Below are 22,274 nucleotides of genomic sequence, written 5' to 3'. Positions count from 1 at the left end.
TGTGAGAGAGAGATTTGGATCACTTTTTGATGGGTTGAGTGGATGAGTTGAGCAGCTGGGAGTCAGACTGGGTCTGAGTGGGCAGTTTGTTGGGGTGCTTTCCTGAAAGGTTGGAAGAGTCATGACTTTTGTCTTTGTTCAGATGCATCAATGTCAAAATTTTGATCTGCAGTTGAGAGATTCTTATGTGCATATTAATGTGTAAACATATCTATCACTCAATATATATGAATGAATGGCATGTTACAAATTGGGCCAGATTTTCAGGGCAATGGCTGTAAAATATTGATCAGGAGATTGTGATCTCAATACTCAAATGTCAAAGTCAGAGAGCATTACCTTGGAAAACTATTTCCCCCTCCAAGGTACCTTTTCTTCACCAGTAAGAACATTTTACATAATCTTACCCAGCTATTGCTTAAAAAGTCCAAGTGTCTGCTACATTAACCATCTTTCCTCTTAAAAGCACAATGCTCCTGCACATGTTGTCTGGTTTTGTGAAACTACTGCTGATTTTCTGGACAATACTGTAAAGTTATTTGAGGCCATACAATTATTTGTTTTTTTAACCAATCAAAATTAAGACCAAAATAGAAAAGTGGAAAGTCAGATATGATAAGATCTGGCCTACTCCTATTGACTATGATGGCAAGTTTCAGACTTCATTGAGAGCTGCATTTGGCCCATATGCTCTGTGCATTTTCTCTGGGTTGATTACTTTGTCATTTGTCTCACACATACTTCATTTTTTCCTTCTGCAGGTATCAGTTATAATGGATGTCCCATGCCTCCTCCACACCAGAGTTTACATCCTATTCATCAACGCCACATCACTGTGCCCACCAGCATTCCACAGCAGCAGGTCTTTGTCCTGGCAGAACCCAAACGAAAGCCATCCCTTTTCTGGCACACCTTCAACAAACTTACCCCATTCAAGAAATGAGAGGGCTAAAGTCATTGGAAGCACGTTGGCTGAAGGAGAGATGTCTTCCTGAGAGGAACCTTTGGGACGCAGTTGAACATGTTTGAGTTGGAAAACCATACATCCTCTCTATTGGAGGGAAAGACATAGGCTCTGCCTGAGCCAAAAACATCACTTTTGTCTAGAAGGAAAATGAAGTTCATAAGGTTCTATGATGAAGAATCCAGATGGTTCTGAAGTAAATGTTGACATGCATCAATAAGCATTGCTAATGAAGAGCACATCACTTGGTGACGAAGGCAAATTGCTGTTATTCTATAGTAGCAGCATCTAATCTCTCTTTTTAGTCACACTACATTAATGGTGGGGTCATTTGAACATTTCATTTTTCTTAATAGTGAATTGATGGCCAAATTTAGGATTAGGAAGGAATTCTTCCCTCAGGGCATATTGGCAAGGGACTTGAGGAGATTTTTCTCTTCCTTTGGATCACTGAGCAGGGGTCATGCATCAGGATCAGGTGAGTGAATCCCACCTGATTTAACTTGATGTGCATGCAGAAACTAGTGGACCTCAACACTTCCTATCTTTTTCAATGTTTCTTTATATTTGCCAAATGGCAATAGGAAGTCCTGCAAGGCCTTATCTTCTAGGTTAGAACAGAGAAATGTTTTGACTCCATATTACGGAAAAATGAACAAAAAAGACTGCAAGGGTTTATGTATTTAGTGCATACAAGGACTGGAAAGAGGAAGGACCCACCAAATGATTCTTTCCAACCAAGGTACCATACTGCATTCTTGTATGCACTTCCATATACTTTTCATTTCTTGCCCTCATCCCCTATCCTGTGACACTCTTCTCTGTAATTCCAGTATGCTTGTGTTTCAGTATAAAAACTAAAGTGTTTTGTTTTTTTTAATCAAATGAAGATAATGTGAACATACAAAAATGCAAAGTTAAGGAATCATGAGAGACTGCTGGCACTAGATAGTGTTGGTTATATAATTCACACTCTAAATTCCATCCACATACAACTTTCCAGTTAAAGTGTATGAATTGTAACAAAAGTTTCCATCAAGTTCCTGAAGCTGTCTTTGATTGTGAGCCTCTTACACATCAGTCAAGTGACAGTGGGTTTTTATTACTTCAAAATGTTAAAGAGAAGATGCCACCAGTATGGACAAAAGACATTGGTGGAATCAGAAATGGGCATTGATTGAGAACCATCAGTTTCTCTTGGAGAAGGATGACTTTTTTTTTGCGCTAAGGTCAGCTCCGGCCAGGATCTGTAGTAAATGGTTTGCACTGCCCTATTTTGCTTTGCTTGTGACATGAAGTTGGTTTGAAAGAATACCTTTAAAAAAAATCCAGTATGAGAAAATAGGATCTTGGAACTGGCAGCACTGATCATTTTTCTTACTGGTCATGTGTAGTTCTCATTAATGCTAATGAGCGTTATTAAAAAGTATGGAGGAGAGACTCCATAGGTTTCAGCACTGGTTTGTAAAGGATTTATTTCAAATTACAAGATTCCTATGCTGCTGATTAGGGGCATTATCGAATAATAAAGGCAATTTCAGGAGTGTTCTTTGACAAATGAACAAAATCTTATTTGCCATGAATGTGTAAAAATATGTGAAGAACAAATAATAGGTTAATGGGCAGGCATCTTATCGACAGTGTAAAAAGCCTTATTTTAAACTCTGCTGTTGTAACTCTTTCTATTTTTACTTGTAGCCAGTCTTGTAGAGTCCAAAAGTTGGAGTGTAAAATAATTTAATAACTGTGGTAGCTTCTACAAAGCATGAACAAGCTCACTAAGGATGCACACCAATAAATGTTTGTCAATAGATGTGTTAGAAAAATACTTACACTTCAATTTTCGATGGATATATACATGACCTTTTACTAACAAGTGGTTTTAACTTTAAGTGAAGCATTTTGGGAACAGTACATTTGAAATGCCTTCTGTACGTAGCTTATCGATAACTGAGAAGATCTGCTGATGCTGAACTGAATTGCCCAGTGTGTGGTAAACCTTAGTGCTTGTGCTTTTTTCCTGTTTATTAATGGAGTGAAAACCTGAAATGTTTGAGAACTGCTTCATGGCAGATCAAATTATTACAGGCATTTTTTTTCTAAGCAATGATCCAATTTGAAAAAAAAAAAGTGTGGGAAAACCAACAAAACAACTTGCTGGGTGTTTTTAAGGTATTTTTTTTATGTCTGTGTAGTATAAGCCACCTCCTTTCAGATTTTTTAAAGATAATTCTGAATGTTCAGTGTAAGTATAAGCACTGTATTTCCAGATGAAGGCACCTAAACTTGTGCTCCCACTAAAATGGGTAGCCATGTTGTATTTCTCAGTAGCCATTTGTCTGCACAGTTGCCCAGTTCTGCTGTACGAGTGCAAGTTATGCGCATGCAGTAGGCATGCAGATGTTTAAGTCCTAGCTTCACCACGCACATTTGGAAAGTTTTGCCCTAGACACAGGAAAAGACTCCTGGGCTGCACTGTACACCCAGCTGTTCCTCCATCCCTTCAGCTTTCTATGCATGCTGACATGAGCCTAAAAAGTTTGAGAGGCACATCCATGGTTACACACTTGTCTTAGATAAAATCTATTCCACTCCAAAAAGCTAGTTCCTGTGGCAATACTGGAAAGCAAATTTGATTTTTGAATGTACTTACTGGCATGTGAGTACCTACAAAGACTCTTCTTTGTATAGTGGTGCTTAGCCTTGGAAATGAAGGCAAAGGTTTGAATGTGCTTTTGGATGCACGAGTTCCTTTCTTCAGGAGAACCTCATTCATTTCAACGAGATGCAAGGCAAAGCATTTCATGATGCAGATTATTCAGGATAGGTTTTATGTACAGTATATTGCATTTGCATCTGGTTTATTTATCATCTTCTGTGTGTCTTTCCATGCAGCCTAATCTTGCACCAGGTGGGAAAAAGTGATATCAATAAGGCATGTTTATGTACATTTTATTGGCACATGTACATTATGTACATTAATTTATTCATCCATGGTCTAAGACTGTACTCATTTGATGGCAGGATGACTCAAAATGGACCAAAGGGAGACTCCAGGGTTTTGAAGATATCATAGTTAAACACTCAGTTACATTATCCAACAATCAAAGAACCTATTAACCAAGACGTTCAGCATGATTGTAGAGTCTTCATAGGAGAACAGTTTCAAATTAAATATGATGGGTAGTAGTTTATCAAAATCTACCTTGAAAAGAACCTTGTCATTGTCTGACTCCTGATGAAATGGCTTTTCATGTGCATATCAATAGAAAAATCAGAATTCAATAGCTATTAATGTCATCCTATTTTTCTTTGCTTTAAGTTATTTCATGTTCTAATGAAACAATTAAGCACAGCTGTGCCTCATGTAGGTAAAACACAGGCTGGGGAGAGCCTTCCTTATTACTTATTGAGCAGATAACCTCAGACTTTTATGCTTGAAAAGCATTAAAACAATCTTCCTTGAATGTGTTTCCTTTGGGTTAGGATAATGCCAAAATGTAACTGCATCTAAGAGTTTTGATCTTACTATAAAATAAATTTGTTTTACAAGTGGCTTTTGCCATGCTGAATTTCACATTGATTTTTAACAGTGAAAAGCAGTGAAGGAGTTTGAAGACAGAATACACGAATATTCCACATTTAGTTATTTTTTAAATGATCATAACTTGGAGTTTGGGAGCCAAAGGTTCTTCGCCATAACCTTTCATTGACTGCCTTTCTTTTTCTATGTCTGTGGCATTTGTATTTACGAGATGCCTTCTGAATGATCTTGTAATTTAAGACTTTTGTTGTAAATATTAGAGATGACTTGCGTATGTATTTTACTTGACAAATGTTTTTGTAACGTTTTATCTTATGTATATGCTTTGTGCATCTTACCATCTGTGTGCTGTTACACGTAAATCAAGTGTCATGGCTACAGAACAGATGAATTGGCTGTTGACAGCTAAAGTACAATGTATAGGACTGCAGTGACTTGTTCTGAAGTAATCAGTGTCTTGCAAGATTTATTTCCTCTTAATACGTGGTTTGTCAAAATGAATCTATTTTCTGGAAATGAGTACAAACCTACATTTGCATTATTTTGTTCTTACTGTATGTTTTAATTAAATAATGGACAAAACTGATATTCCTCAGCAGTTTGTCTTATAAAATTATATTGTGCAGTTTTAAAAAATGTTGCTGGCTGTTTTTTTCCTCTATCTTTTCACAGAGGGGTTAAATATTTCTATATTCTCATCTATTGATTTTATGATTGTACCCACCTACACTGTATAGCCTGGACTAATTTTAAACAAAACCACTTAAGTTTGACTCCAGAGTTTAACTCCTCATCATTAAGAAAAGATTTTAAACCTGGTTTTGCCCAAACTGTGTGTCTCTACCATCATTGCTCCTTGCCGCCTTTCATCTGACGGACAGTACCCATCAGTACCCCTTGGAAGTAAATATAAGCGTAGCATTTTCTGGCACTAATGAAATTGGTGCTGAACAGAGGATAATTCCATTTTGCAGCAATTTTGGGGAGTTCAAAATGGTCCCTTCCACATGGGAATAAAAACAAAATTTTGAACATTTTTTCTAAAATGGAATTATGTCAGGGGAAGTGTGCGCATGCACATACATACTGTCAGCTGGACAGTGGGTAGAGATGTAGGAGACCCAGGTTCAAATCCCTGCTGTGCCTGATTCAGAGCAGAGTTTTTCATCCCAGATTGCTCTGCTTCAGGCGCAGAAGGGACTTGTCACAACTGGAATGTGGGCAGTCTGATATAGTGGTTGGAGCAGGATTTCGGAGTCAGGCCAGGTCATATACCAGGTCAGAGGGCAAAATGGGAGTCAGGTGTTAGGAGGCAGGCAGGGTCAGGTTACCAGGAGATTAGCAGCAGGAAGGTATTGCAAGAGAAGCAGCCCTGAGCAGGCAGAACACAGTTGCATGGACAACTTTTTGTTCCTGTGTTTGGGTTAAATTTAGACTGGGGACCAATCCAGACCCCCAGGCTTCTACCAATCAGAGCATAGGACTGCAGTCCCCTACTAGAGTTCAGCTCTGTTACTCTAGCAGCCCTTAGCAGGTCCCAGGATGGCAGGTTGGGACTGCCTAACTCCTAAGAACCCTGTGGGCCAGAGTGCAAGACCCATGGTCCCTGACAGGACTTAAGTCCCACATCCCTAGCCATCAGGCTACAGAGTGGAGGGAGAGTCTCTCTGCCTCAGAACAAAAAAAACCCAAACCTCTTTTTGACTAAATCGCCACAAAATGGTTTGTCTTTGAAAGAGCATATGTCACAGAAATTTCATGTCAAAAATATTCTGACCTGCTTTTGTGTTGGCAGAATGGTAGGGCTTGCAAATTCCTTTCCCTTCCTCTCAAAGCTTGAACCTTTGATTTCCACCATTTGGCTGTCCCAGAAAATGAGAATTACATGGGCTTTTCAAAGCCTGCGTCTCCCATGTGGCATTGAAACAAACAGATTGTATCAAGGCCCTAAACTGTGTAGTTTCTTGCATTTTTACCAACTGCATTAAAAGCCTACAAGGTCTCTCTTCTCAGATAGCCTGCTCGGGTGGCAGTCCCAATGGGCTATTGCGTTACAGAGGAAACATATGACTTTAATGTCTCTTTCCTCACCATCTTAGGTGTTCAGATACACAGTAAGATGCACAGTATGAATAGATAGAGAACTAATGGAATGAAGCTTGAGGAAGTATAGGAGCTACACAATGCAGTCAGTCTTCTAAGAAGTTTGAAATTCAACTGTGTGCAGTGGCATATTCCTGCTCTTAGGTTCTCAGGTATCTTGAAATTAGGACCCAATCCCGTGAAGTGTTCAGGACCCTCAACTCCTGTTCGTCTTCGTTGAGGACAAGCACCAACGAGAAAGGGGCTTTAAGTTCATGTGTATATGTATATGCATATTATAGTACCAGTTGATTTCAAAGGCCACATGGTCACACATCACTGGGTAACTTAAGACAAAGATTTGGACCTTTGCATATAGTCTCTAATATTTTGCTTCCTTCTTTAATATTTAGACTGAAATAAACAGCTCTGGGAAAATATATATTTGCTATGTGTTAAATGTAACCTGCAAGGAAAAATAATTAGATTTTTCCTTTTTTAAAGTTGTTTGTGATGCATAAAGGTGGTTTGAAATGTTGAATTTTTTTCCCCTGCATATTTTTTAAAATTAGAAATTCAGTTCTCTACCTGATGTTTCCTTGAAGACACTAGGGCTGAATGGAGAACCTGTAGAATTATAAGGGCAAGAGTGTCCAGATCACACAATCTCCCATAATAAAAACTGACTTTTTGAGGGGCCACACCACAAGGAAAGCTTCGCTATAGAGAGAGTTAGGGATGTTTCCTATTTGGCAAGCTGAGCACAATCGACTGGAAATTCATATGCTGCCACTAATAAATATTTCAGTTTGTGGTGGGGCACTCACCTCTCATCAGTGCTTCCCGTCAGCTGCACATGGTGCTTCAACCTTTCTGCTCCTGGCGCCCCCTGTAGGTTGTTGGCATCACTAGGTGGATCTTCAGTGGCTCAGTCCTTCAGCCAAGTCACACAATCTGAAATAGATGACCCCTTTCCAGGGCAAGGAAAGTCCAACAAACTATCTGCCCTTTTTAGGGTCTTCAGCCCGGTCTTTGGGCTCTTTGAATCCAGTCCCTTTTTCAGGCTTTTACTAGAGTCCAACCAGAACTGTAGGTCAGCCCTCACCAGGGTCTTCAGCACCATCTGTGGGCCTGGTTGCATTCCAGCCCCTTTCTTGGGCCTTTAGGTAAAAGTCTTGTCCACTTTGCAGGATTTATGCAACTTCCCCACAGGGACCCAGGCCCGCCTAGTACGCCAGGCCCCAACCCAGGGACCCTGTAAACAGCAGCCACATATGCTTCCCATAATAGTTGCTGCTGCTTCATTCCATGGGCTGCTTCCCACTCACTCCTGTCATCTTCACCCATTATCTTAAGGTTACAGTCCTTGGGTTCTCCCCATCTTTTCTCTGCTTGAGCAGGGTCTCTTGCAGGCCTCCTTGACTGGGAGTTTCACCATTTACCATCCTTTCCTCAACCTTCTTGTCCCAACCAGCAACTGAGCCGCTGCAGCTCTTTTTATCTGAGCCTGCTGCACTCAGATTGGCTGCAGCCTTTCTAGACAGGCCTGGAGGACCCACCTTCACGGCGCCTTTCCTGGGGACCATGAGGCCTCCAGCAGGGGGACTTCAAAGGACCAGGTACATCCCATCACAAGGTTTCAGTACAAAAGAAATGGGTATGTGGCAGAATCTATCATTTACACAGCAAGCCCTCAGCAGATCAACACAGAGCCCATGCAAACTGATGATAGCTTTTACCTTCCATCTACCTGCTGTTTCCTTCTCTTTTGTCTTTATGTTAACTTTTACTTTTGGAGTGTGTAATTTGTGACCTGGAATATTTTTTACTTGATGGCTCATTTTAACGTGTTGTGTTATTCAGATAGTGCCAATAGCATGACAGGTACTTTGCAGGCCAGTAAAGGGTTACTGACTTGTACATTACAGGGGTGTTGTGACAGCAAAGTTCAGAGCTGTGTGTGAGAGAAGAAAAGAGATTAGCAAAGAGAGGGGCATAGCTGCCCTTGTTAGGCCAAAAAATCCACCTGCATTTCACAAGGAAGAAAAGAGCATTGTGAAGAATTTATAGAGGATTCCTCCTTCCTTGTGATTTTCAAAATATTGAAACTGCTGCTGGGGAAAGGAGGAGCACTAGCACCAAGAGGGGCTTCTCTGAGGCCAGGAGAGAGAGGCTGGAGTGCAGTATGCCTGTGTCTGGGCATTAGGACATGAGGAAGGAGATCCAGAAATTAAGATAAGGTGAATTTGGCCACTGGGTAAAAGAGATTAGGCAAAGTAAGAACTGACTTGAACTTGGCCTGGAGACTATATATCGAGTAGTGTCTGGCAGTCAGCTCCTCTCTCCTCATGGTCTATTCTGCACTGGTAGGTCCTGGATCAGTATAACAAAACTCAGCATCACTCACAAATTCAGAGTAAAATCCCTATGCAAATGTTCCTTGCATTGTTATTATTTTATTACAGAAGCAGCCAGGGATCCCAACTGAGACTGGTTCTATCATATCTTTATCTTTCCTGGTTGTTATCCATGTAGTCCCTGCTCATCAGCATTATCGTCAGCTGCTAATAAATAAAACAACATTCAGTCCAAAGAACTGTATTCTCCTGTCCTTTCCAAACTATGTCATTTGATTGCACATGGTGGATTTTTTGCTTATTTAACTATTTCAGGCCAATCTTTCAGGGTTATTGCAGGTGCAGTTGTACGAAAGAGCTGCATCACAGCCTTCATTTTTCCAGCTGAAACTCAATGAATGGGACTGACTTCAGTCTGGGAGCCCATCAAGGTTTTGGTTATTAATGATTCACGGCACTCTTGTCTCTCAGAGGTGGAGTGCACGGCCTTTACACTATTCACAATCTCTTTTCACTTAGAAAGGGAGCTGCAGGAATGGAAATCAACTTAGGGCTCCAGCATGGCCCTATAGAGCACTCCTAGTAGAGCACTACCCCAGCACCAATGCATGGATTTTATTAACCAAAACACCGTATAAAAGAGAGGAGACTGAGTGTAATAGATCTTGGGAAAATACCAAGTAACTGGCCAACAGGTATGGAGAAGATGGATGTTTTGTTGTTTGCTACCATTTCTGCTTTTCATTAGCATGAAGACAGGCATGGAAGTTCATTCAGAGAAAGCAGAACATGTTTCCTGAAGCACACTGTGTCATATCAAAGGTAGAACAAGCCATTAGATACTGCAGCACATTGCCAGTAATATTTGATATTGCCACAAGATGGTGATACAGTCCTTTCTGAAACTATTCAACAGTTCTGATCTGAGCTTTTTAATTGGTTCAAGTATCAGAGGGGTAGCCGTGTTAGTCTGGATCTGTAAAAAGCAACAAAGAGTCCTGTGGCACCTTAAAGACTAACAGACGTATTGGAGCATGAGCTTTTGTGGGTGAATACCCACTTTGTCAGATGCATGTGGGTATTCACCCATGAAAGCTTATGCTCCAATACATCTGTTAGTCTTTAAGGTGCCACAGGACTCTTTGTTGCTTAATTGGTTCAGTTTATTGAAAAGACTCATGTCCCTGCAGTGTGTGAATCCCCATTGGGCATAGTAATTTCCAGCCCCTTGCACCAGGGGGGTGAATTGTGTCCATTTCCTGTGACACACTAACTTCTGATAATACACATATGTTTTGTCTTTCATTGCTCACATTTAGCATCTGTGGACCCAAATGCTGCTCAGTCACTCTACTTCTAACAGGCCCATAGAAAGCAGCAGTTGTTAATACAACACAATTAAAACACCAAGTTATGGCCACCTTGATTACTCAGCAATACTATGCTCTAATACAGGTGTCGGCAACCTTTCAGCAGTGGTGTGCCGAGTCTTCATTTATTCACTCTAATTTAAGGTTTTGCGTGCCAGTCATACATTTTAACGTTTTTAGAAGATCTCTTTCTATAAGTCTATACTATATAACTAAACTATTGTTGTATGTAAAGTAAATAAGGTTTTTAAAATGCTTAAGAAACTTAATTTAAAATTAAATTAAAATGCAAAGCCCCCCGGACCGGTGGCCAGGACCCAGACAGTGTGAGTGCCACTGAAAATCAGCTCACGTGCCGCCTTCAGCATGTGTGCCATAAGTTGCCTACCCCAGCTCTAATAGCATGACTGTTTTGGCTCATGCTTGAATGGCTAGTTGGGTAGCCTGTTAGTTATTAATTAAAATGTCTTGTTTGCTCAGTTTACTCCTTTATAAACAAACAAACCAAATAGAGTTACTTTCATATTTTACACTTGCTAATATTTGCAACCCTGTGGTCTCATGCCTGTCACTCTTTTCGCCCTCCTACTCCTTTGTTAGGGGTCCTATGTTCCCCTGCTGTCAAGTCTCAACCCTATTTAGCTTGTAAGGTGCTTGGGGCAGAGACTCTCTTTTATAGTACATTTGTGTAGCACAAAGTTGGCCTGATATTGATGACAGTCTCTGGGTTCTACAGTACAACCAATCAATAATAACAATAAATCAAAGACTAACTCTTTAAAGTCTAACTGGAATGCTGTGTAATTAAATGCTTTTCTTCTGGGTGACAGTGGAAAAAGCAAAAGTACAGCTCACTAGAGTTTAGAAGAGCTTGGTGTTGGTTTTAAATCTCTATTTTAATTATTGAACAGATCTCAAAACTAAACTGACCTCTAAGAACTCAGTAAGCAAACCTGTCATCCTCACTGCACGTGCCGGGGGCCCACATTCCTTCACATGTAGCACTCACACTTAAGTGAAAGATCCCTGAAAACAGCAGTGTACAAGGAAGCGATGGGTTAGGTAAGACTGACAATCCTGTGTGCAGGTGAGTACATGTATACGGCTTAGGCAAGCAACACCCGCATTGAAGACTCCAGGATTTATTCTAGCTTAAGGCACCAAGATGCGTGTCCTGTGTATAAAGGGATAGGAGGCTGTCAAACTTTTCCATGATGTGCACCGTGTCTTAACAGAGAGATTGTCTTGTGGACACCGCTCCTGCTATTCACAACACCATGGACCACTTCTCCCTTTTGCAACCACATACCATCCTTTGGGCAATTGTTTACAGAGCACAGTGATGGTTGGGAAATATTTAATGAACGTTCAGTTTCACTATTGCAAATTAGCCCTGGAAAGAATGAGGCGAGCTAGCAGCAGGTGTCCAGCTAGCATGTGTTCCACTGACCACAGTCTGAGAGTCTTCACTGGGGGACATGGAAATTATCTAGCGACAGAACAAAAAGTTTATGAAAAGTGTCTCAAAATTAAGCTCTTCCCTGAGAAGTCAAATTAAGCAAATAACCCCCCAAGAAAACCTGGTTATACTTAACTATGTATTGCCATTAGCTAATCCTTTTTTAGCTAATATCCTGTGTGTTTGCAATTTTCAAGCAGAAGAAAGGGAGGTGACTGCAGAAAAAATACAAATAATTTTGTAAAGAGGTCAAAAGAAATAATGACCACAGCATACAATCACATTAATGAGAATTTATTTAAGCACCAGTTATGTAAAATCTACTCATATTGAGTATCACTTACTCACATGAGTAGTCCTACTTAAGTTACCCAAAATATTCCTCATAATTGCTACTCAATATGCATAAGCATTGCAGAATCAGGCTCTCAACTAACAAATGCCAGCAGCATTCAGAGGTAAGGCTGTTGGATATTCATTATTAATGTACTGCAATGGGTCTCCATTAAGAGGCATTAAGGCAAGAGAGACTCTCTCCTGAAAGGATAAATATAGGCAGGTGTTGTGAGGCTAATGGCCCAAGCCACCTGGTCAGAGCATGAAGCCCAGAGGGACTTGTGGAGCTCTGGGGTTCCCTAGGGATGCCAAATGCAGCGGTTGGTTGCAGATTGTATGACTAACCCAGAAGAAGCAGTGTCTCCTTGGGCACAGGGCTAGACAGAGTGGCTAACTTGGGATTTTTGAGCAAGGAAACTACCTGTGTTCTGTATATTCTTACATACTGCTGTTCAGGGAAATAGGACTTTGTGGTGATTTCTATAAATAGCCGGCACCAAGGAGTACTATATCACTGATCATATTCACATGGCACAAACATGCAAGGCTCAGAAGTTCATCTTTTCACTCAGTCTGATGGGCAACAGTAGCATTATTATTACATTTTCCTCCATGTTACTGCCTTATTTTAAGTTAATATAGTTTTTGATGGCTTAACTCCTTTTGCTTGTTTGTCTTTAAGGCATTGCTGGGTGGGTGGGGAAATCACTTCTTGGAGTCCTTATAGTCCACTCATTAAATACATAATGAAGAGCATTTTAGAAGTAAATATCTGATCTAGCTGAAGCAAAGAATTCAAATTTATATTTGCTAGTGTTAGTACTGTCAATCTTAAATATATAGATAAAGGCCCAAGATCCTGCTCCCACTGAGGTCAGTGGGAGTCTGGCTGTTGACTCCTTCCATGAGAACAGGAAAGAGATCTGGGCAGTAAAAGAACAGTTAATTATTCTCATACATAGGCATATGCAGTGGTTCCATTTTAATATTACTATTTTGTCAGCTGTAGATGTTATGAACTAGTCATCTCTAAAATACTAAAATTAAAAGGATCGACTTCTCTTTTCTGATATTTTTAATTCTGATGGTATTAACAGCTTTTTTTTATTCCCTGGAACTGAGCTTTTGGGGTAGTATGGCAGGAGGAGAGGGTTGAAAATGTTTACGCTTTCCTTTTAGAAGTGTGAGATTGTTGTTCAACAAAATTTGAAAGGTGATCATAATTACCTGCATTGGGATTTTATTACAAACTTCAAACTCAGGCCACTTTCACCAAGATCTATGAAACCAGGTTGATTTTTTGACCCAGTCAGGGTATGGATTAGGTAGAAATTATGTTCAAATTGTGGGATTTGTACTGAAATGCAATTTACTGCCCCCCAGGATGAAGGGGCAGAGTGCCTGTGATTTCCTCTGATAACCGTGATTGTGCGAGGTGCTGCACAGGCGCAGAACAAAAAGACAGTTCCTCCCCCAGAGATCTTACTGTCTACGTTTAAGACGAGAGACAACAGGGGGAGACAGACAGATAAGGGCGATTTCATTTTCATTTCTTGAATTGTTTAGCCAAATTCACATAACCTCCAAAAAATGAAACTGTAGCCAGCATGAAAACAGGACAGCTACTCTCAAGGGCATCCTGGAGTCCCTGGGAACCCTGGACACAATGGCTCACCTGGCTGTGATGGACGAGATGGATCAAAGGATGACAAAGGGCATACAGGTACCAAGCTACCTATTTTGCTGTTAACATGAGTAATATTGTATCAAGTTGTTGGCAACCTTCCTTGTTTTGAATGGATCAGCACTTAAAGTAAGAGCTATATTAATTAGCATTTTCAATCCAGCTTTCAAAACACACTTCACACGCTCTTCCAGATGCTTGCTTTTGTATATAGAAATGCAAGAAAAGAACTAATAATGAATGTAATTCATGGGTAGAGATTAGCTGCAAAAAGCAAATGGCCATAAAAAGGACTTTAGTCTTTAGTTTATTTTGCGTACATTTTTAAGACCGTTTGAAAATGTAGGAGGCCATATTTTGCAATCTGAAAACCAACTAATACCTAAATATCAGATGTGTCCCAGTGAAGAACTTAAAACAGAGGAAAAAATGTGAAATCACTTGTACAATGTGACAAGGTGTGTGGAATGACAGGAAAACTCTTTCTTTGTCTGACATCTTAAATGTAAATGTGTAGGGCCTGATCCTGAGCTCAGTAAGTTGGAGTAAATCAGCAGGTAACTTCATTGGAGCTACACTTGTCAAAAACTTGAGTGAGAGCAGGAGCAGGCCCATTGTGTTCTTGCAGGCTATAAAAGAGATTGAAGCCAGAGGTAACTCTTTGCTCATCCGCATGCTGACTGAGCTCTGATAGTTCCCCCAGTTCTTTAAACCTCAGATAGGCTAACATAGCTTTTGGGCCCCAATACAGGAAAGAATCTCTCTGTTCATGAAAGCACATCAGCATGTGCTTAAGTCCCATTGAAGTGAATGCATTAAATTAATGTTAAGCATGTACTTAATTGCTTTCCTGATCAGGGCCGTGGCACCTAGGGTGGTGTGATCCACAAAGGTATGTAGGCACCTAAGTCCTATTTTTAGGCACCACTGTGGTCTATAAAATTCCTGTTTGGCTGCTGCCTAACTCCATAGGCAACAACATTCACTTGGTGACCAAGTCTTTGCCTCTAGCAACATGCACTGAAGCATCACTCTAGGCGCCTGAATGCTTATCTCGCACTTGAGTTTGTGCAGTGCTGCCTCATGATAGGCAGCTGGACGCCTATCTCCTGCCTAAGCCCAAGAACAATTCACACACCAGGACGGGTAGGCATTTAGCAGCCCATCTGGTTTGTGTATTTGGTAGGCCGGGATGGAGGGGAGCAGGAGAAGCCCCCTTATTATCTATTGCTCAGTGGTTAGGGTCCTCATCCAGGATGTGGAAGACTCCCTGTTCAACTCCCCCTTCCTCCTGAGGGGGAGAAGGGATTTGAACAGGGATTTGGCACCTCTCAGGTGATGTTCTAACTGTTGGATTATGGAATATTCTGATGTAGGTCTCCCTCAGTCTCTCCTATTGAAGTTGTTCACCTTTAATTATAATTGACTAATTAAATATTAATTGAGCCAGTGAGTTAGAATGACTCTATGGCCTCTAGAGCACTCACCTGAGAGGTGGCAGATCCCTAATCAAATCCCTTCTCCCTCTCAGGAGGAGGGGTGACTTGAACTTGGGGGTCTTCCTCATCCTGAATGAGTGCCCAGTCCACTAGGCTGAAGGTTATATGGGAATGGCTCCTCCTCCCACCATTTTGTTTTGGGCCCCATACATGACATGGGCACCTAGCTCTGCTTTCCGTCCACAAGCCAGGGGAAGAAAGGTGTTCAGCTACCTATCTCCAGGAGAGGGTTGGGGCTTAGAACTCCCCCTGTGGTCGGCATGTCCCATTGGCTAGCTTGGGCAGTTCCTTGGCTAGCATGCTGGCTATGTGGATTGCAGTCTCAGGTGCTATCTCTTCCCATTCATTGTATAGGGAGCCTAGACATCCTATCTCAGGGTTTGTGGACTGCAGTGGTGGTGTGATTTTCTAGGCATCTAAAAGTTAGTTGCCAGCACGCTCAAGCTATGGCTACACTACAAGGCTTTTAGCGACACGGCTGTGCCGCTACAGCTGTGCTGCTAAAAGGCACGCAGCATAGCTGCTGTTTGTCAGCAGGAGAGAGCTCTCCTGCCGACACAAAACTTCCACCCCCGACGAGCAGGAGCGGCTTTGTTGGCAGGAGAGCGCTCCTGCTGACAAAGCGCTGTTCACACCGGCACTTTTCCTCAGTAAAACTTTTGTCATTAGGGGTGTTTCTTTTAACACCTTTGAACGACAAAAGTTTTGCTGATGAAGCGCCAGTGGAGACGAACCCTCAGTGTCACAATGCCTAAGTTCTTTTGTGGATCTGGGCCCCAGTGTCACCACCTGGGATCTCCAGAAGTGCCAGGTTGTTCTGGATTGAGCTGTTGACTACATAACAAAACCCAGCATCTCCTTATTTATCAGAAAATTATCAACATAAAAAAAAATGTATTCTGCAGAATCAAACCTAATTTGATCTAACTGGCACGGGAGGTCTGGAACTTAACTAATTTGGAGAGTGACTAATTTATCATCAGCAAAGAATCCTGTGGCACCTTATAGACTAACAGATGTTTTGCAGCATGAGCTTTCGTGGGTGAATACCCACTTCTTCGGATGCAATTTATCATCTTGAATACTCACACTTATGAAATGTTCTATAGTTCCCAGATAAGCACCTTCCACCATGCCCCTATTCTTTCAATGAACCAGCTATGGCAGAATACAAAATATTCATCTAAAATCTACATACAAAAGAAGCTTGTCATTGGCTTCTTAAAATGCAGATCACTGTTGATTACCTTCTAGTTTTATCATACAATGGGGCTCCAGGAAATCAAAGAGGGGTTGAAAATTGAAAATAGAGGGCAAAAGTACTCTTTTCTTTCCAGTAAATTCCCATCTATTAGTGCAGTTGCCTTTAAAAACCCACCATTTACCAACATTTACTATGTTGTGGTGTCTCAAATACCACAGGTTTGTTTTCTTATTCTTAAAATAACTGTGATGACTGTATGGAGTCTCTTGGCAATTGTTGACTTTTTAATGGTTACCACTCTGCTGTAACTGTCCGAACTGATTTGTGGTGACTGTATCACTCTATACTGTATATTGCAAATCTATATTTGCATTTGCAGACATTAGAGTTAGTCTTGTTCCCTTTGAAGCCAATGGGAATTTTGCCACTGACAGCAATAGGAACTGGACTGGGCCCATTATCTACAATATTATACTTTGAAATAAGTGCTCTTAAGCCACACTGAATAGTGAAGGAGGAGAGGATAGTTACCTTGGCTCATGTATGATCATTTTTCCTTTAATCATTCCTGGGCTGATCGCTCATAATTTGCTATCCCACCATTTCATGAGCTCCCTTGAGATTATGGTAAAGATTGTTTCAACATCTGCCCATCATGGAACAGTTACAGAGTTGAGGTTTGTTAGGCCCATGGAACAGGAGTCTGAATGTCTGCCTGAGATCTGTATACTCTGCCTAACAGGACAGTATGTTGTTATGACACCACTGGCCAAGCCCCTTGCCATGACTTGACTTAGTTTTAAATGAAAATAAGTTGATGCTTAACTAAAATAGTCTGACCGAAAGCCCCTCAAGTCAATGGAAAACATCCTATGACCTTCAGTGGACTTTGAATCAGGTCCATACTGTACTGGGCAGGGAGCAAGTACAGTATGTGCAGAGGCTAGACATGAACAAGTAAGGCTGAGCACTGAGACCCTGATCCTGGAAGTCCTTGTGCAATAAACAGGAGGCTGTTCAAGATTGTGGTGCTTCATTGAAAGTGTAAAAGGAGGGTACATGCAGGAAGACATAATAATGTATTATTTGTATTACAGTAACATATAGGGAGCCCAGTCACTGATCAGGGCACCATTGTGCTAGGCACTGTACAAACACAGAACAGGCAAGTGCTATATGTAGTCCTCCTGAATAGAAGTCTCAAGCCCATCATGAGCAAATTCCCTTACTCTGAAAGTCATAGGGTAAAAAAGAATGTGTGGGCAGAGAATGTTTGTGTTGGAGGTGACCAGGACGTTCAGTGCAATCCTCAGCATGAATGAAGTACTCAGCTGCACGCTCCCTTCTTTGCCGTTATTCCTGTCACTGTTCAGCTGATCTCTTATTAATGCAGGAGGAAATCCGCCATTACTTTTTATCTTGTATTTTTGTGTGTGACACTCCTCACCTGTAACTGTGCAGGAACAATTCTTCAATATCTACAAATTATGTGCTCAAACTTAGTGATGTGCCTCAGTAACCTGGTGTACGATTATAAGAAAATGTCCTTCCTTTTTCATTTAGGAACTGATGACAGAGTTGAAAAGAAGGGGAACAAAGGAGATCAAAAGGAGAGGATGACCTGGGCAACTGGGACCAAATGGAATTGCTGGAACTGTGGGGTACAAAGGTCAAAAAGGAGAGCTCAGACTGTAAGGACAGAAGATAAAAAGTTGGTCCCGTGGGCCCAAAAGGGATGAAAAGTGAAATTCGGCATTCAGGTGTAACTGGTTTGCTGGGTTCTATTGGTAATTCAGATCCTAAATGAGTTACTGGAGGTCTAATAATCCAGGAGTTCAGGGGAAAAGGGCTGGAAAGGGGACAAAAGAAACATAGTGATATCCCACTAATGCCAAGAAGTGCCTTGAATGTAGGTCATACAGTTGCTTTTAAACTTCCCTCCGCTCATATTCCAATCAAGTTTCATATGGTGATGTATAATGGTCAAACCATTAGCCAAACCCAGAAACTGGGACATTTATCTGCAAATTTTCTGGGGTTTTCTATTTCACCTACCACATCACTGTTTTATTCAAGAAATGTAGGAGTAGCTCTGGTTAAAAATGGGATCAAAATGCTGCACATTGCGTGTTACACAATTCACTCAGAGTTACACACTTTACTCCTCCTGAACTGCCTGGGCAGTTAGGAATCCAAAACAATCAGACCCTCTCAGTTTAGGAACCCTCCCACCCCAGCATCTATCACTGTCAGCCTCCCACCTCCACAAACCTTCCCAGCAGTGAAAACAATCACAGAGGTATACTTAAATAGAAAAGGGATTTTATTAATAAACCACTTAGTAGGTTTAACAAAACAGAGGCATGAAGCCTGAACCCAAACCCCAAAACAAGAACGGACAACAAATATATAAAGGTCATAAACACAATACTAGATCCGTGCAGGAACCAAGGTGAGGGCACCGGACCGACCAAGATCGCTTGACTCTCCGACCAAGAAGTGTTGCCAGGAACCCAAGAATCACTGCTCAGGAACTTGCTGTCAGGAACACCTCCGACAAGGACATCAGGAACAATGGTAAGTCACACGAGTCTTCTGTCTTCTCCTTCTCAGACCTCCTTCAGTACTAACAGAGCTACGCCTGCTTTCTCCAAGTCCTATAGTACTAACAAGCTAACCTTGCTTTCCCCCAATGAGACTGAGGCCTGATCTACACTACGCGTTTAAACCGAATTTAGCAGCGTTATACCGATTTAACCCTGCACCCGTCCACACAATGAGGCCCTTTATATTGATATAAAGGGCTCTTTAAACCAGTTTCTGTACTCCTCCCCGATGAGAGGAGTAGCGCTGAAATCGGTATTGCCATGTCGGATTAGGGTTAGTCTGGCCGCAAATCGATGGTATTGGCCTCTGGGAGCTATCCCACAGTGCACCATTGTGACCGCTCTGGAAAGCCATCTGAACTCGGATGCACTGGCCAGGTAGACAGGAAAAGCCCCGCAAACTTTTGAATTTCATTTCCTGTTTGCCCAGCGTGGAGCTCTGATTAGCACAGGTGGCCATGCAGTCCCAAATCCAAAAAGAGCTCCAGCATGGACCATACGGGAGATACTGGATCTGATCGCTGTATGGGGAGACAAATCTGTTGTATCAGAGCTCCATTACAGAAGACGAAATGACAAAGCATTTGACAAAATCTCCAGGCTATGATAGACAGAGGCCACAGCAGGGACTCAGCACAGTGCTGCATGAGAAGCGTAACGGAAAGCCAAAGAATCAAATGGACGCTCATGGAGGGAGGGAGGGTGGACTGAGGACTCCAGCTATCCTACAGTCCCCGCAGTCTCCGAAAAGCATTTGCATTCTTGGCTGGGCTCCAAGTGCCTGAAATGTCAAAAACATTTTCCCGGGTGTTTCAGGGTGTATGTCGTCAATTTACACCCTTCCCCCCCCGAAAGAAAAGGGAAAAAAATAGTTTCTCGCCTTTTTTCAATGTCACCCTATGTCTACTGCATGCTGCTGGTAGACGGGGTCCTGGAGCGCTAAACAACAGCATCCTCTCCTCTCCCCTCCCTGGTGGCAGACGGTACAGTGCAGAAGGCCTGGTATCCGTCCTCGTCATCAGCCCGTGAGTGCTCCTGGCTGGCCTCGGTGAGGTCGGCCGGGGGCACCTGGGTAAAAATAGGAATGACTCCTGGTCATTCCCAGCAGATGGTACAGAACGGCTGGTAACCGTCCTCATCATAGCAACTGGCGGCTGAGCTCTATCAGATCCCCCCACCCCCCCGCCAATGGGCAGGGGAGACTGCAGGAACTATGGGATAGCTACGGGATAGCTACCCACAGTGCAACACTCCGGAAATCGACACTAGCCTCGGTACATGGACGCACACTGCCGAATTAATGTGCTTAGTGTGGCCGTGTGCACTCGACTTTATACAATCTGTTTTACAAAACCGGTTCATGTAAAATCGGAATAATCCCGTAGAGTAGACATACCCTTAGACACAGGCTGCCACTAGGACGGACAGCAACCAGTCTCTGTGTCAAGTCCTTATATAAATTTTCACACTGATCACATGTCCTTTCCCACTCTTTCTGGTTACTTGCCAGCAGTATCCAGGCAGATTGCAGTATCCGTTACTTACACAAACCGCCTACAAGATTTCAAACACCAACAAAGCTGTGACTGTCCAATCACGGACAAGTGCTTGGAAAAAGGGTGCCAAATTGGAACTAAGGGACAAGAAGAATCCCATCCAAGATGGAGGACATAGGAGGGTGAGAATAACTAAAATGGTGATTCATTGTTTACAGTTCCCCTCTTTGTTGGCCATGTGCAGTAACACAAACTGAGTCACCACAATACTATACCTTTATAAGGTATTCTGTCCATTGTCCAGCAAACCCCAAACATTACCTGGATTTAAACCCTTGGTTAGTTTTTAATCACAGTTGTTGATGATTGAAAGGCACCTTATCTTTCAGCATTACCCTGACATTAACCTTTGTTTAATATTGGTAAGCTTTTAAATTCTTTTTCTGACCCAACAAACCAATACCACCATTCCTGTTATCATTAGAATCTGAACGATCAATACAGTTACTATCGGCTGCAACAAGATATTCCATATTTAATTCAGATTAACTGCCCCACTAAACAGTCCTTCCACCAGTGATTAAACCCAGATTCTGAGGAAACTCGTTTCCGAATCTATTCTATCTGCTTGGAAGAATGATGCACTGTAAGCATCACTTCCTTCCCATCTTTCACCAGCTGCCTTAACTGCTGTCTAAGCTGAGGATGATGTACAATCTCTCTGAGCAGAGAAAGATTTGCACCCAGGTGTATTGGTGTTATATGGTCATATAGCACATAATGCATGGTAATAGTTTGCATTGACACATTGTTCAGAACTAAATCACTATCACATCCCTGTACAGATAGTACAGAGCATAGGTTAACATAGGGATTGTGATATACTTCATAGAACTCATTTACCACAAACTTTGGACACCAACTTCTAATGCAGATGCATTTTGCATCCACAAATATGATAACAGCTCGGTTGTAATCACTGGCACTTAGTCTGTAGTGGCATTTACCCTCTTTAGGATCTAAACAGATATGGGACATATCAATTACCCTGAGCCACAGGTATAACTTATATCATACTACTCTACACAGGAGTTTAAGTTAACACTCCTGTAGGTACCCTCGTTCTCGTGCACACATCTGTTCAACTCTACTGGCATAATGACGGACTGATTGACATTAAGTCCCAGTGGAACCAAAGGGTAAATCCATTCCCTCTGGGCCTGTTCAATAGTGAGGACAAATGCAATAACCGTATTAATCTCATTTCTGTAAGAGAAATTCACTAACCTCCACCATTTTTGGTGATCTCATTCAAAGGAGTTGGTGAGGTTTCTCCAGAGGTCTTCCCTCAACTCTGTTGGCAAAACTCTACTAAACCCATCTCTGATTAGATCTTTTCCTACTGTGAATATCCAGTCCTGAGACTGAATACAGGATAGAGCCATCAACACACTGATCTGTAGGACATCTAAAGCAGTTATAATATTCAGATGATCCTGCTTCTGGAGCCTTAACCATCCTGGCATGACGCTAGCAAGTCTATATTGCATCACACTCAATTGATGTAGGGATGTGACAGGGAAGCCACATCTGCGCCTCGAGCCCCTCTCTTGCTAGCCAAGATTTCCTTATCTAAAGCGTTAAGAACACCTAGGCCAGTGCCCGCCCCTCCT

General features: G+C 41.9%; 1 protein-coding gene and 1 pseudogene across 16 annotated transcripts in view; both read left to right on the top strand.

Moving 5' to 3' along the window:
- SPATA13 (spermatogenesis associated 13) overlaps positions 1-5,295 on the top strand; it is a 110,770-nt gene extending 105,475 nt beyond the window's left edge. For 11 of the 16 annotated variants that reach the window (XM_039496011.1, XM_039496091.1, XM_039496084.1 and 8 more), the window contains one exon: positions 762-5,292. In XM_039496011.1, the coding sequence (XP_039351945.1) occupies positions 762-943 (182 nt within the window). In that variant the 3' untranslated portion in view covers positions 944-5,292. Of the gene's footprint in view, positions 1-761 lie in introns of all 16 variants that reach the window. The other 5 variants (XM_039496110.1, XM_039496113.1, XM_039496121.1 and 2 more) reach the window with 2 other exon arrangements.
- LOC120403434 lies at positions 1,428-19,012 on the top strand (annotated as a pseudogene).
- The last annotated feature ends 3,262 nt before the right edge of the window (positions 19,013-22,274 follow it).

This window comes from Mauremys reevesii, linkage group 1, assembly GCF_016161935.1.
Source record: "Mauremys reevesii isolate NIE-2019 linkage group 1, ASM1616193v1, whole genome shotgun sequence".
Classification (NCBI taxonomy): Eukaryota; Metazoa; Chordata; order Testudines; family Geoemydidae; genus Mauremys; species Mauremys reevesii.
The sequence above is the reverse complement of the archived record's forward strand: the minus strand, read 5'-3'. Positions and strand labels throughout refer to the sequence as shown.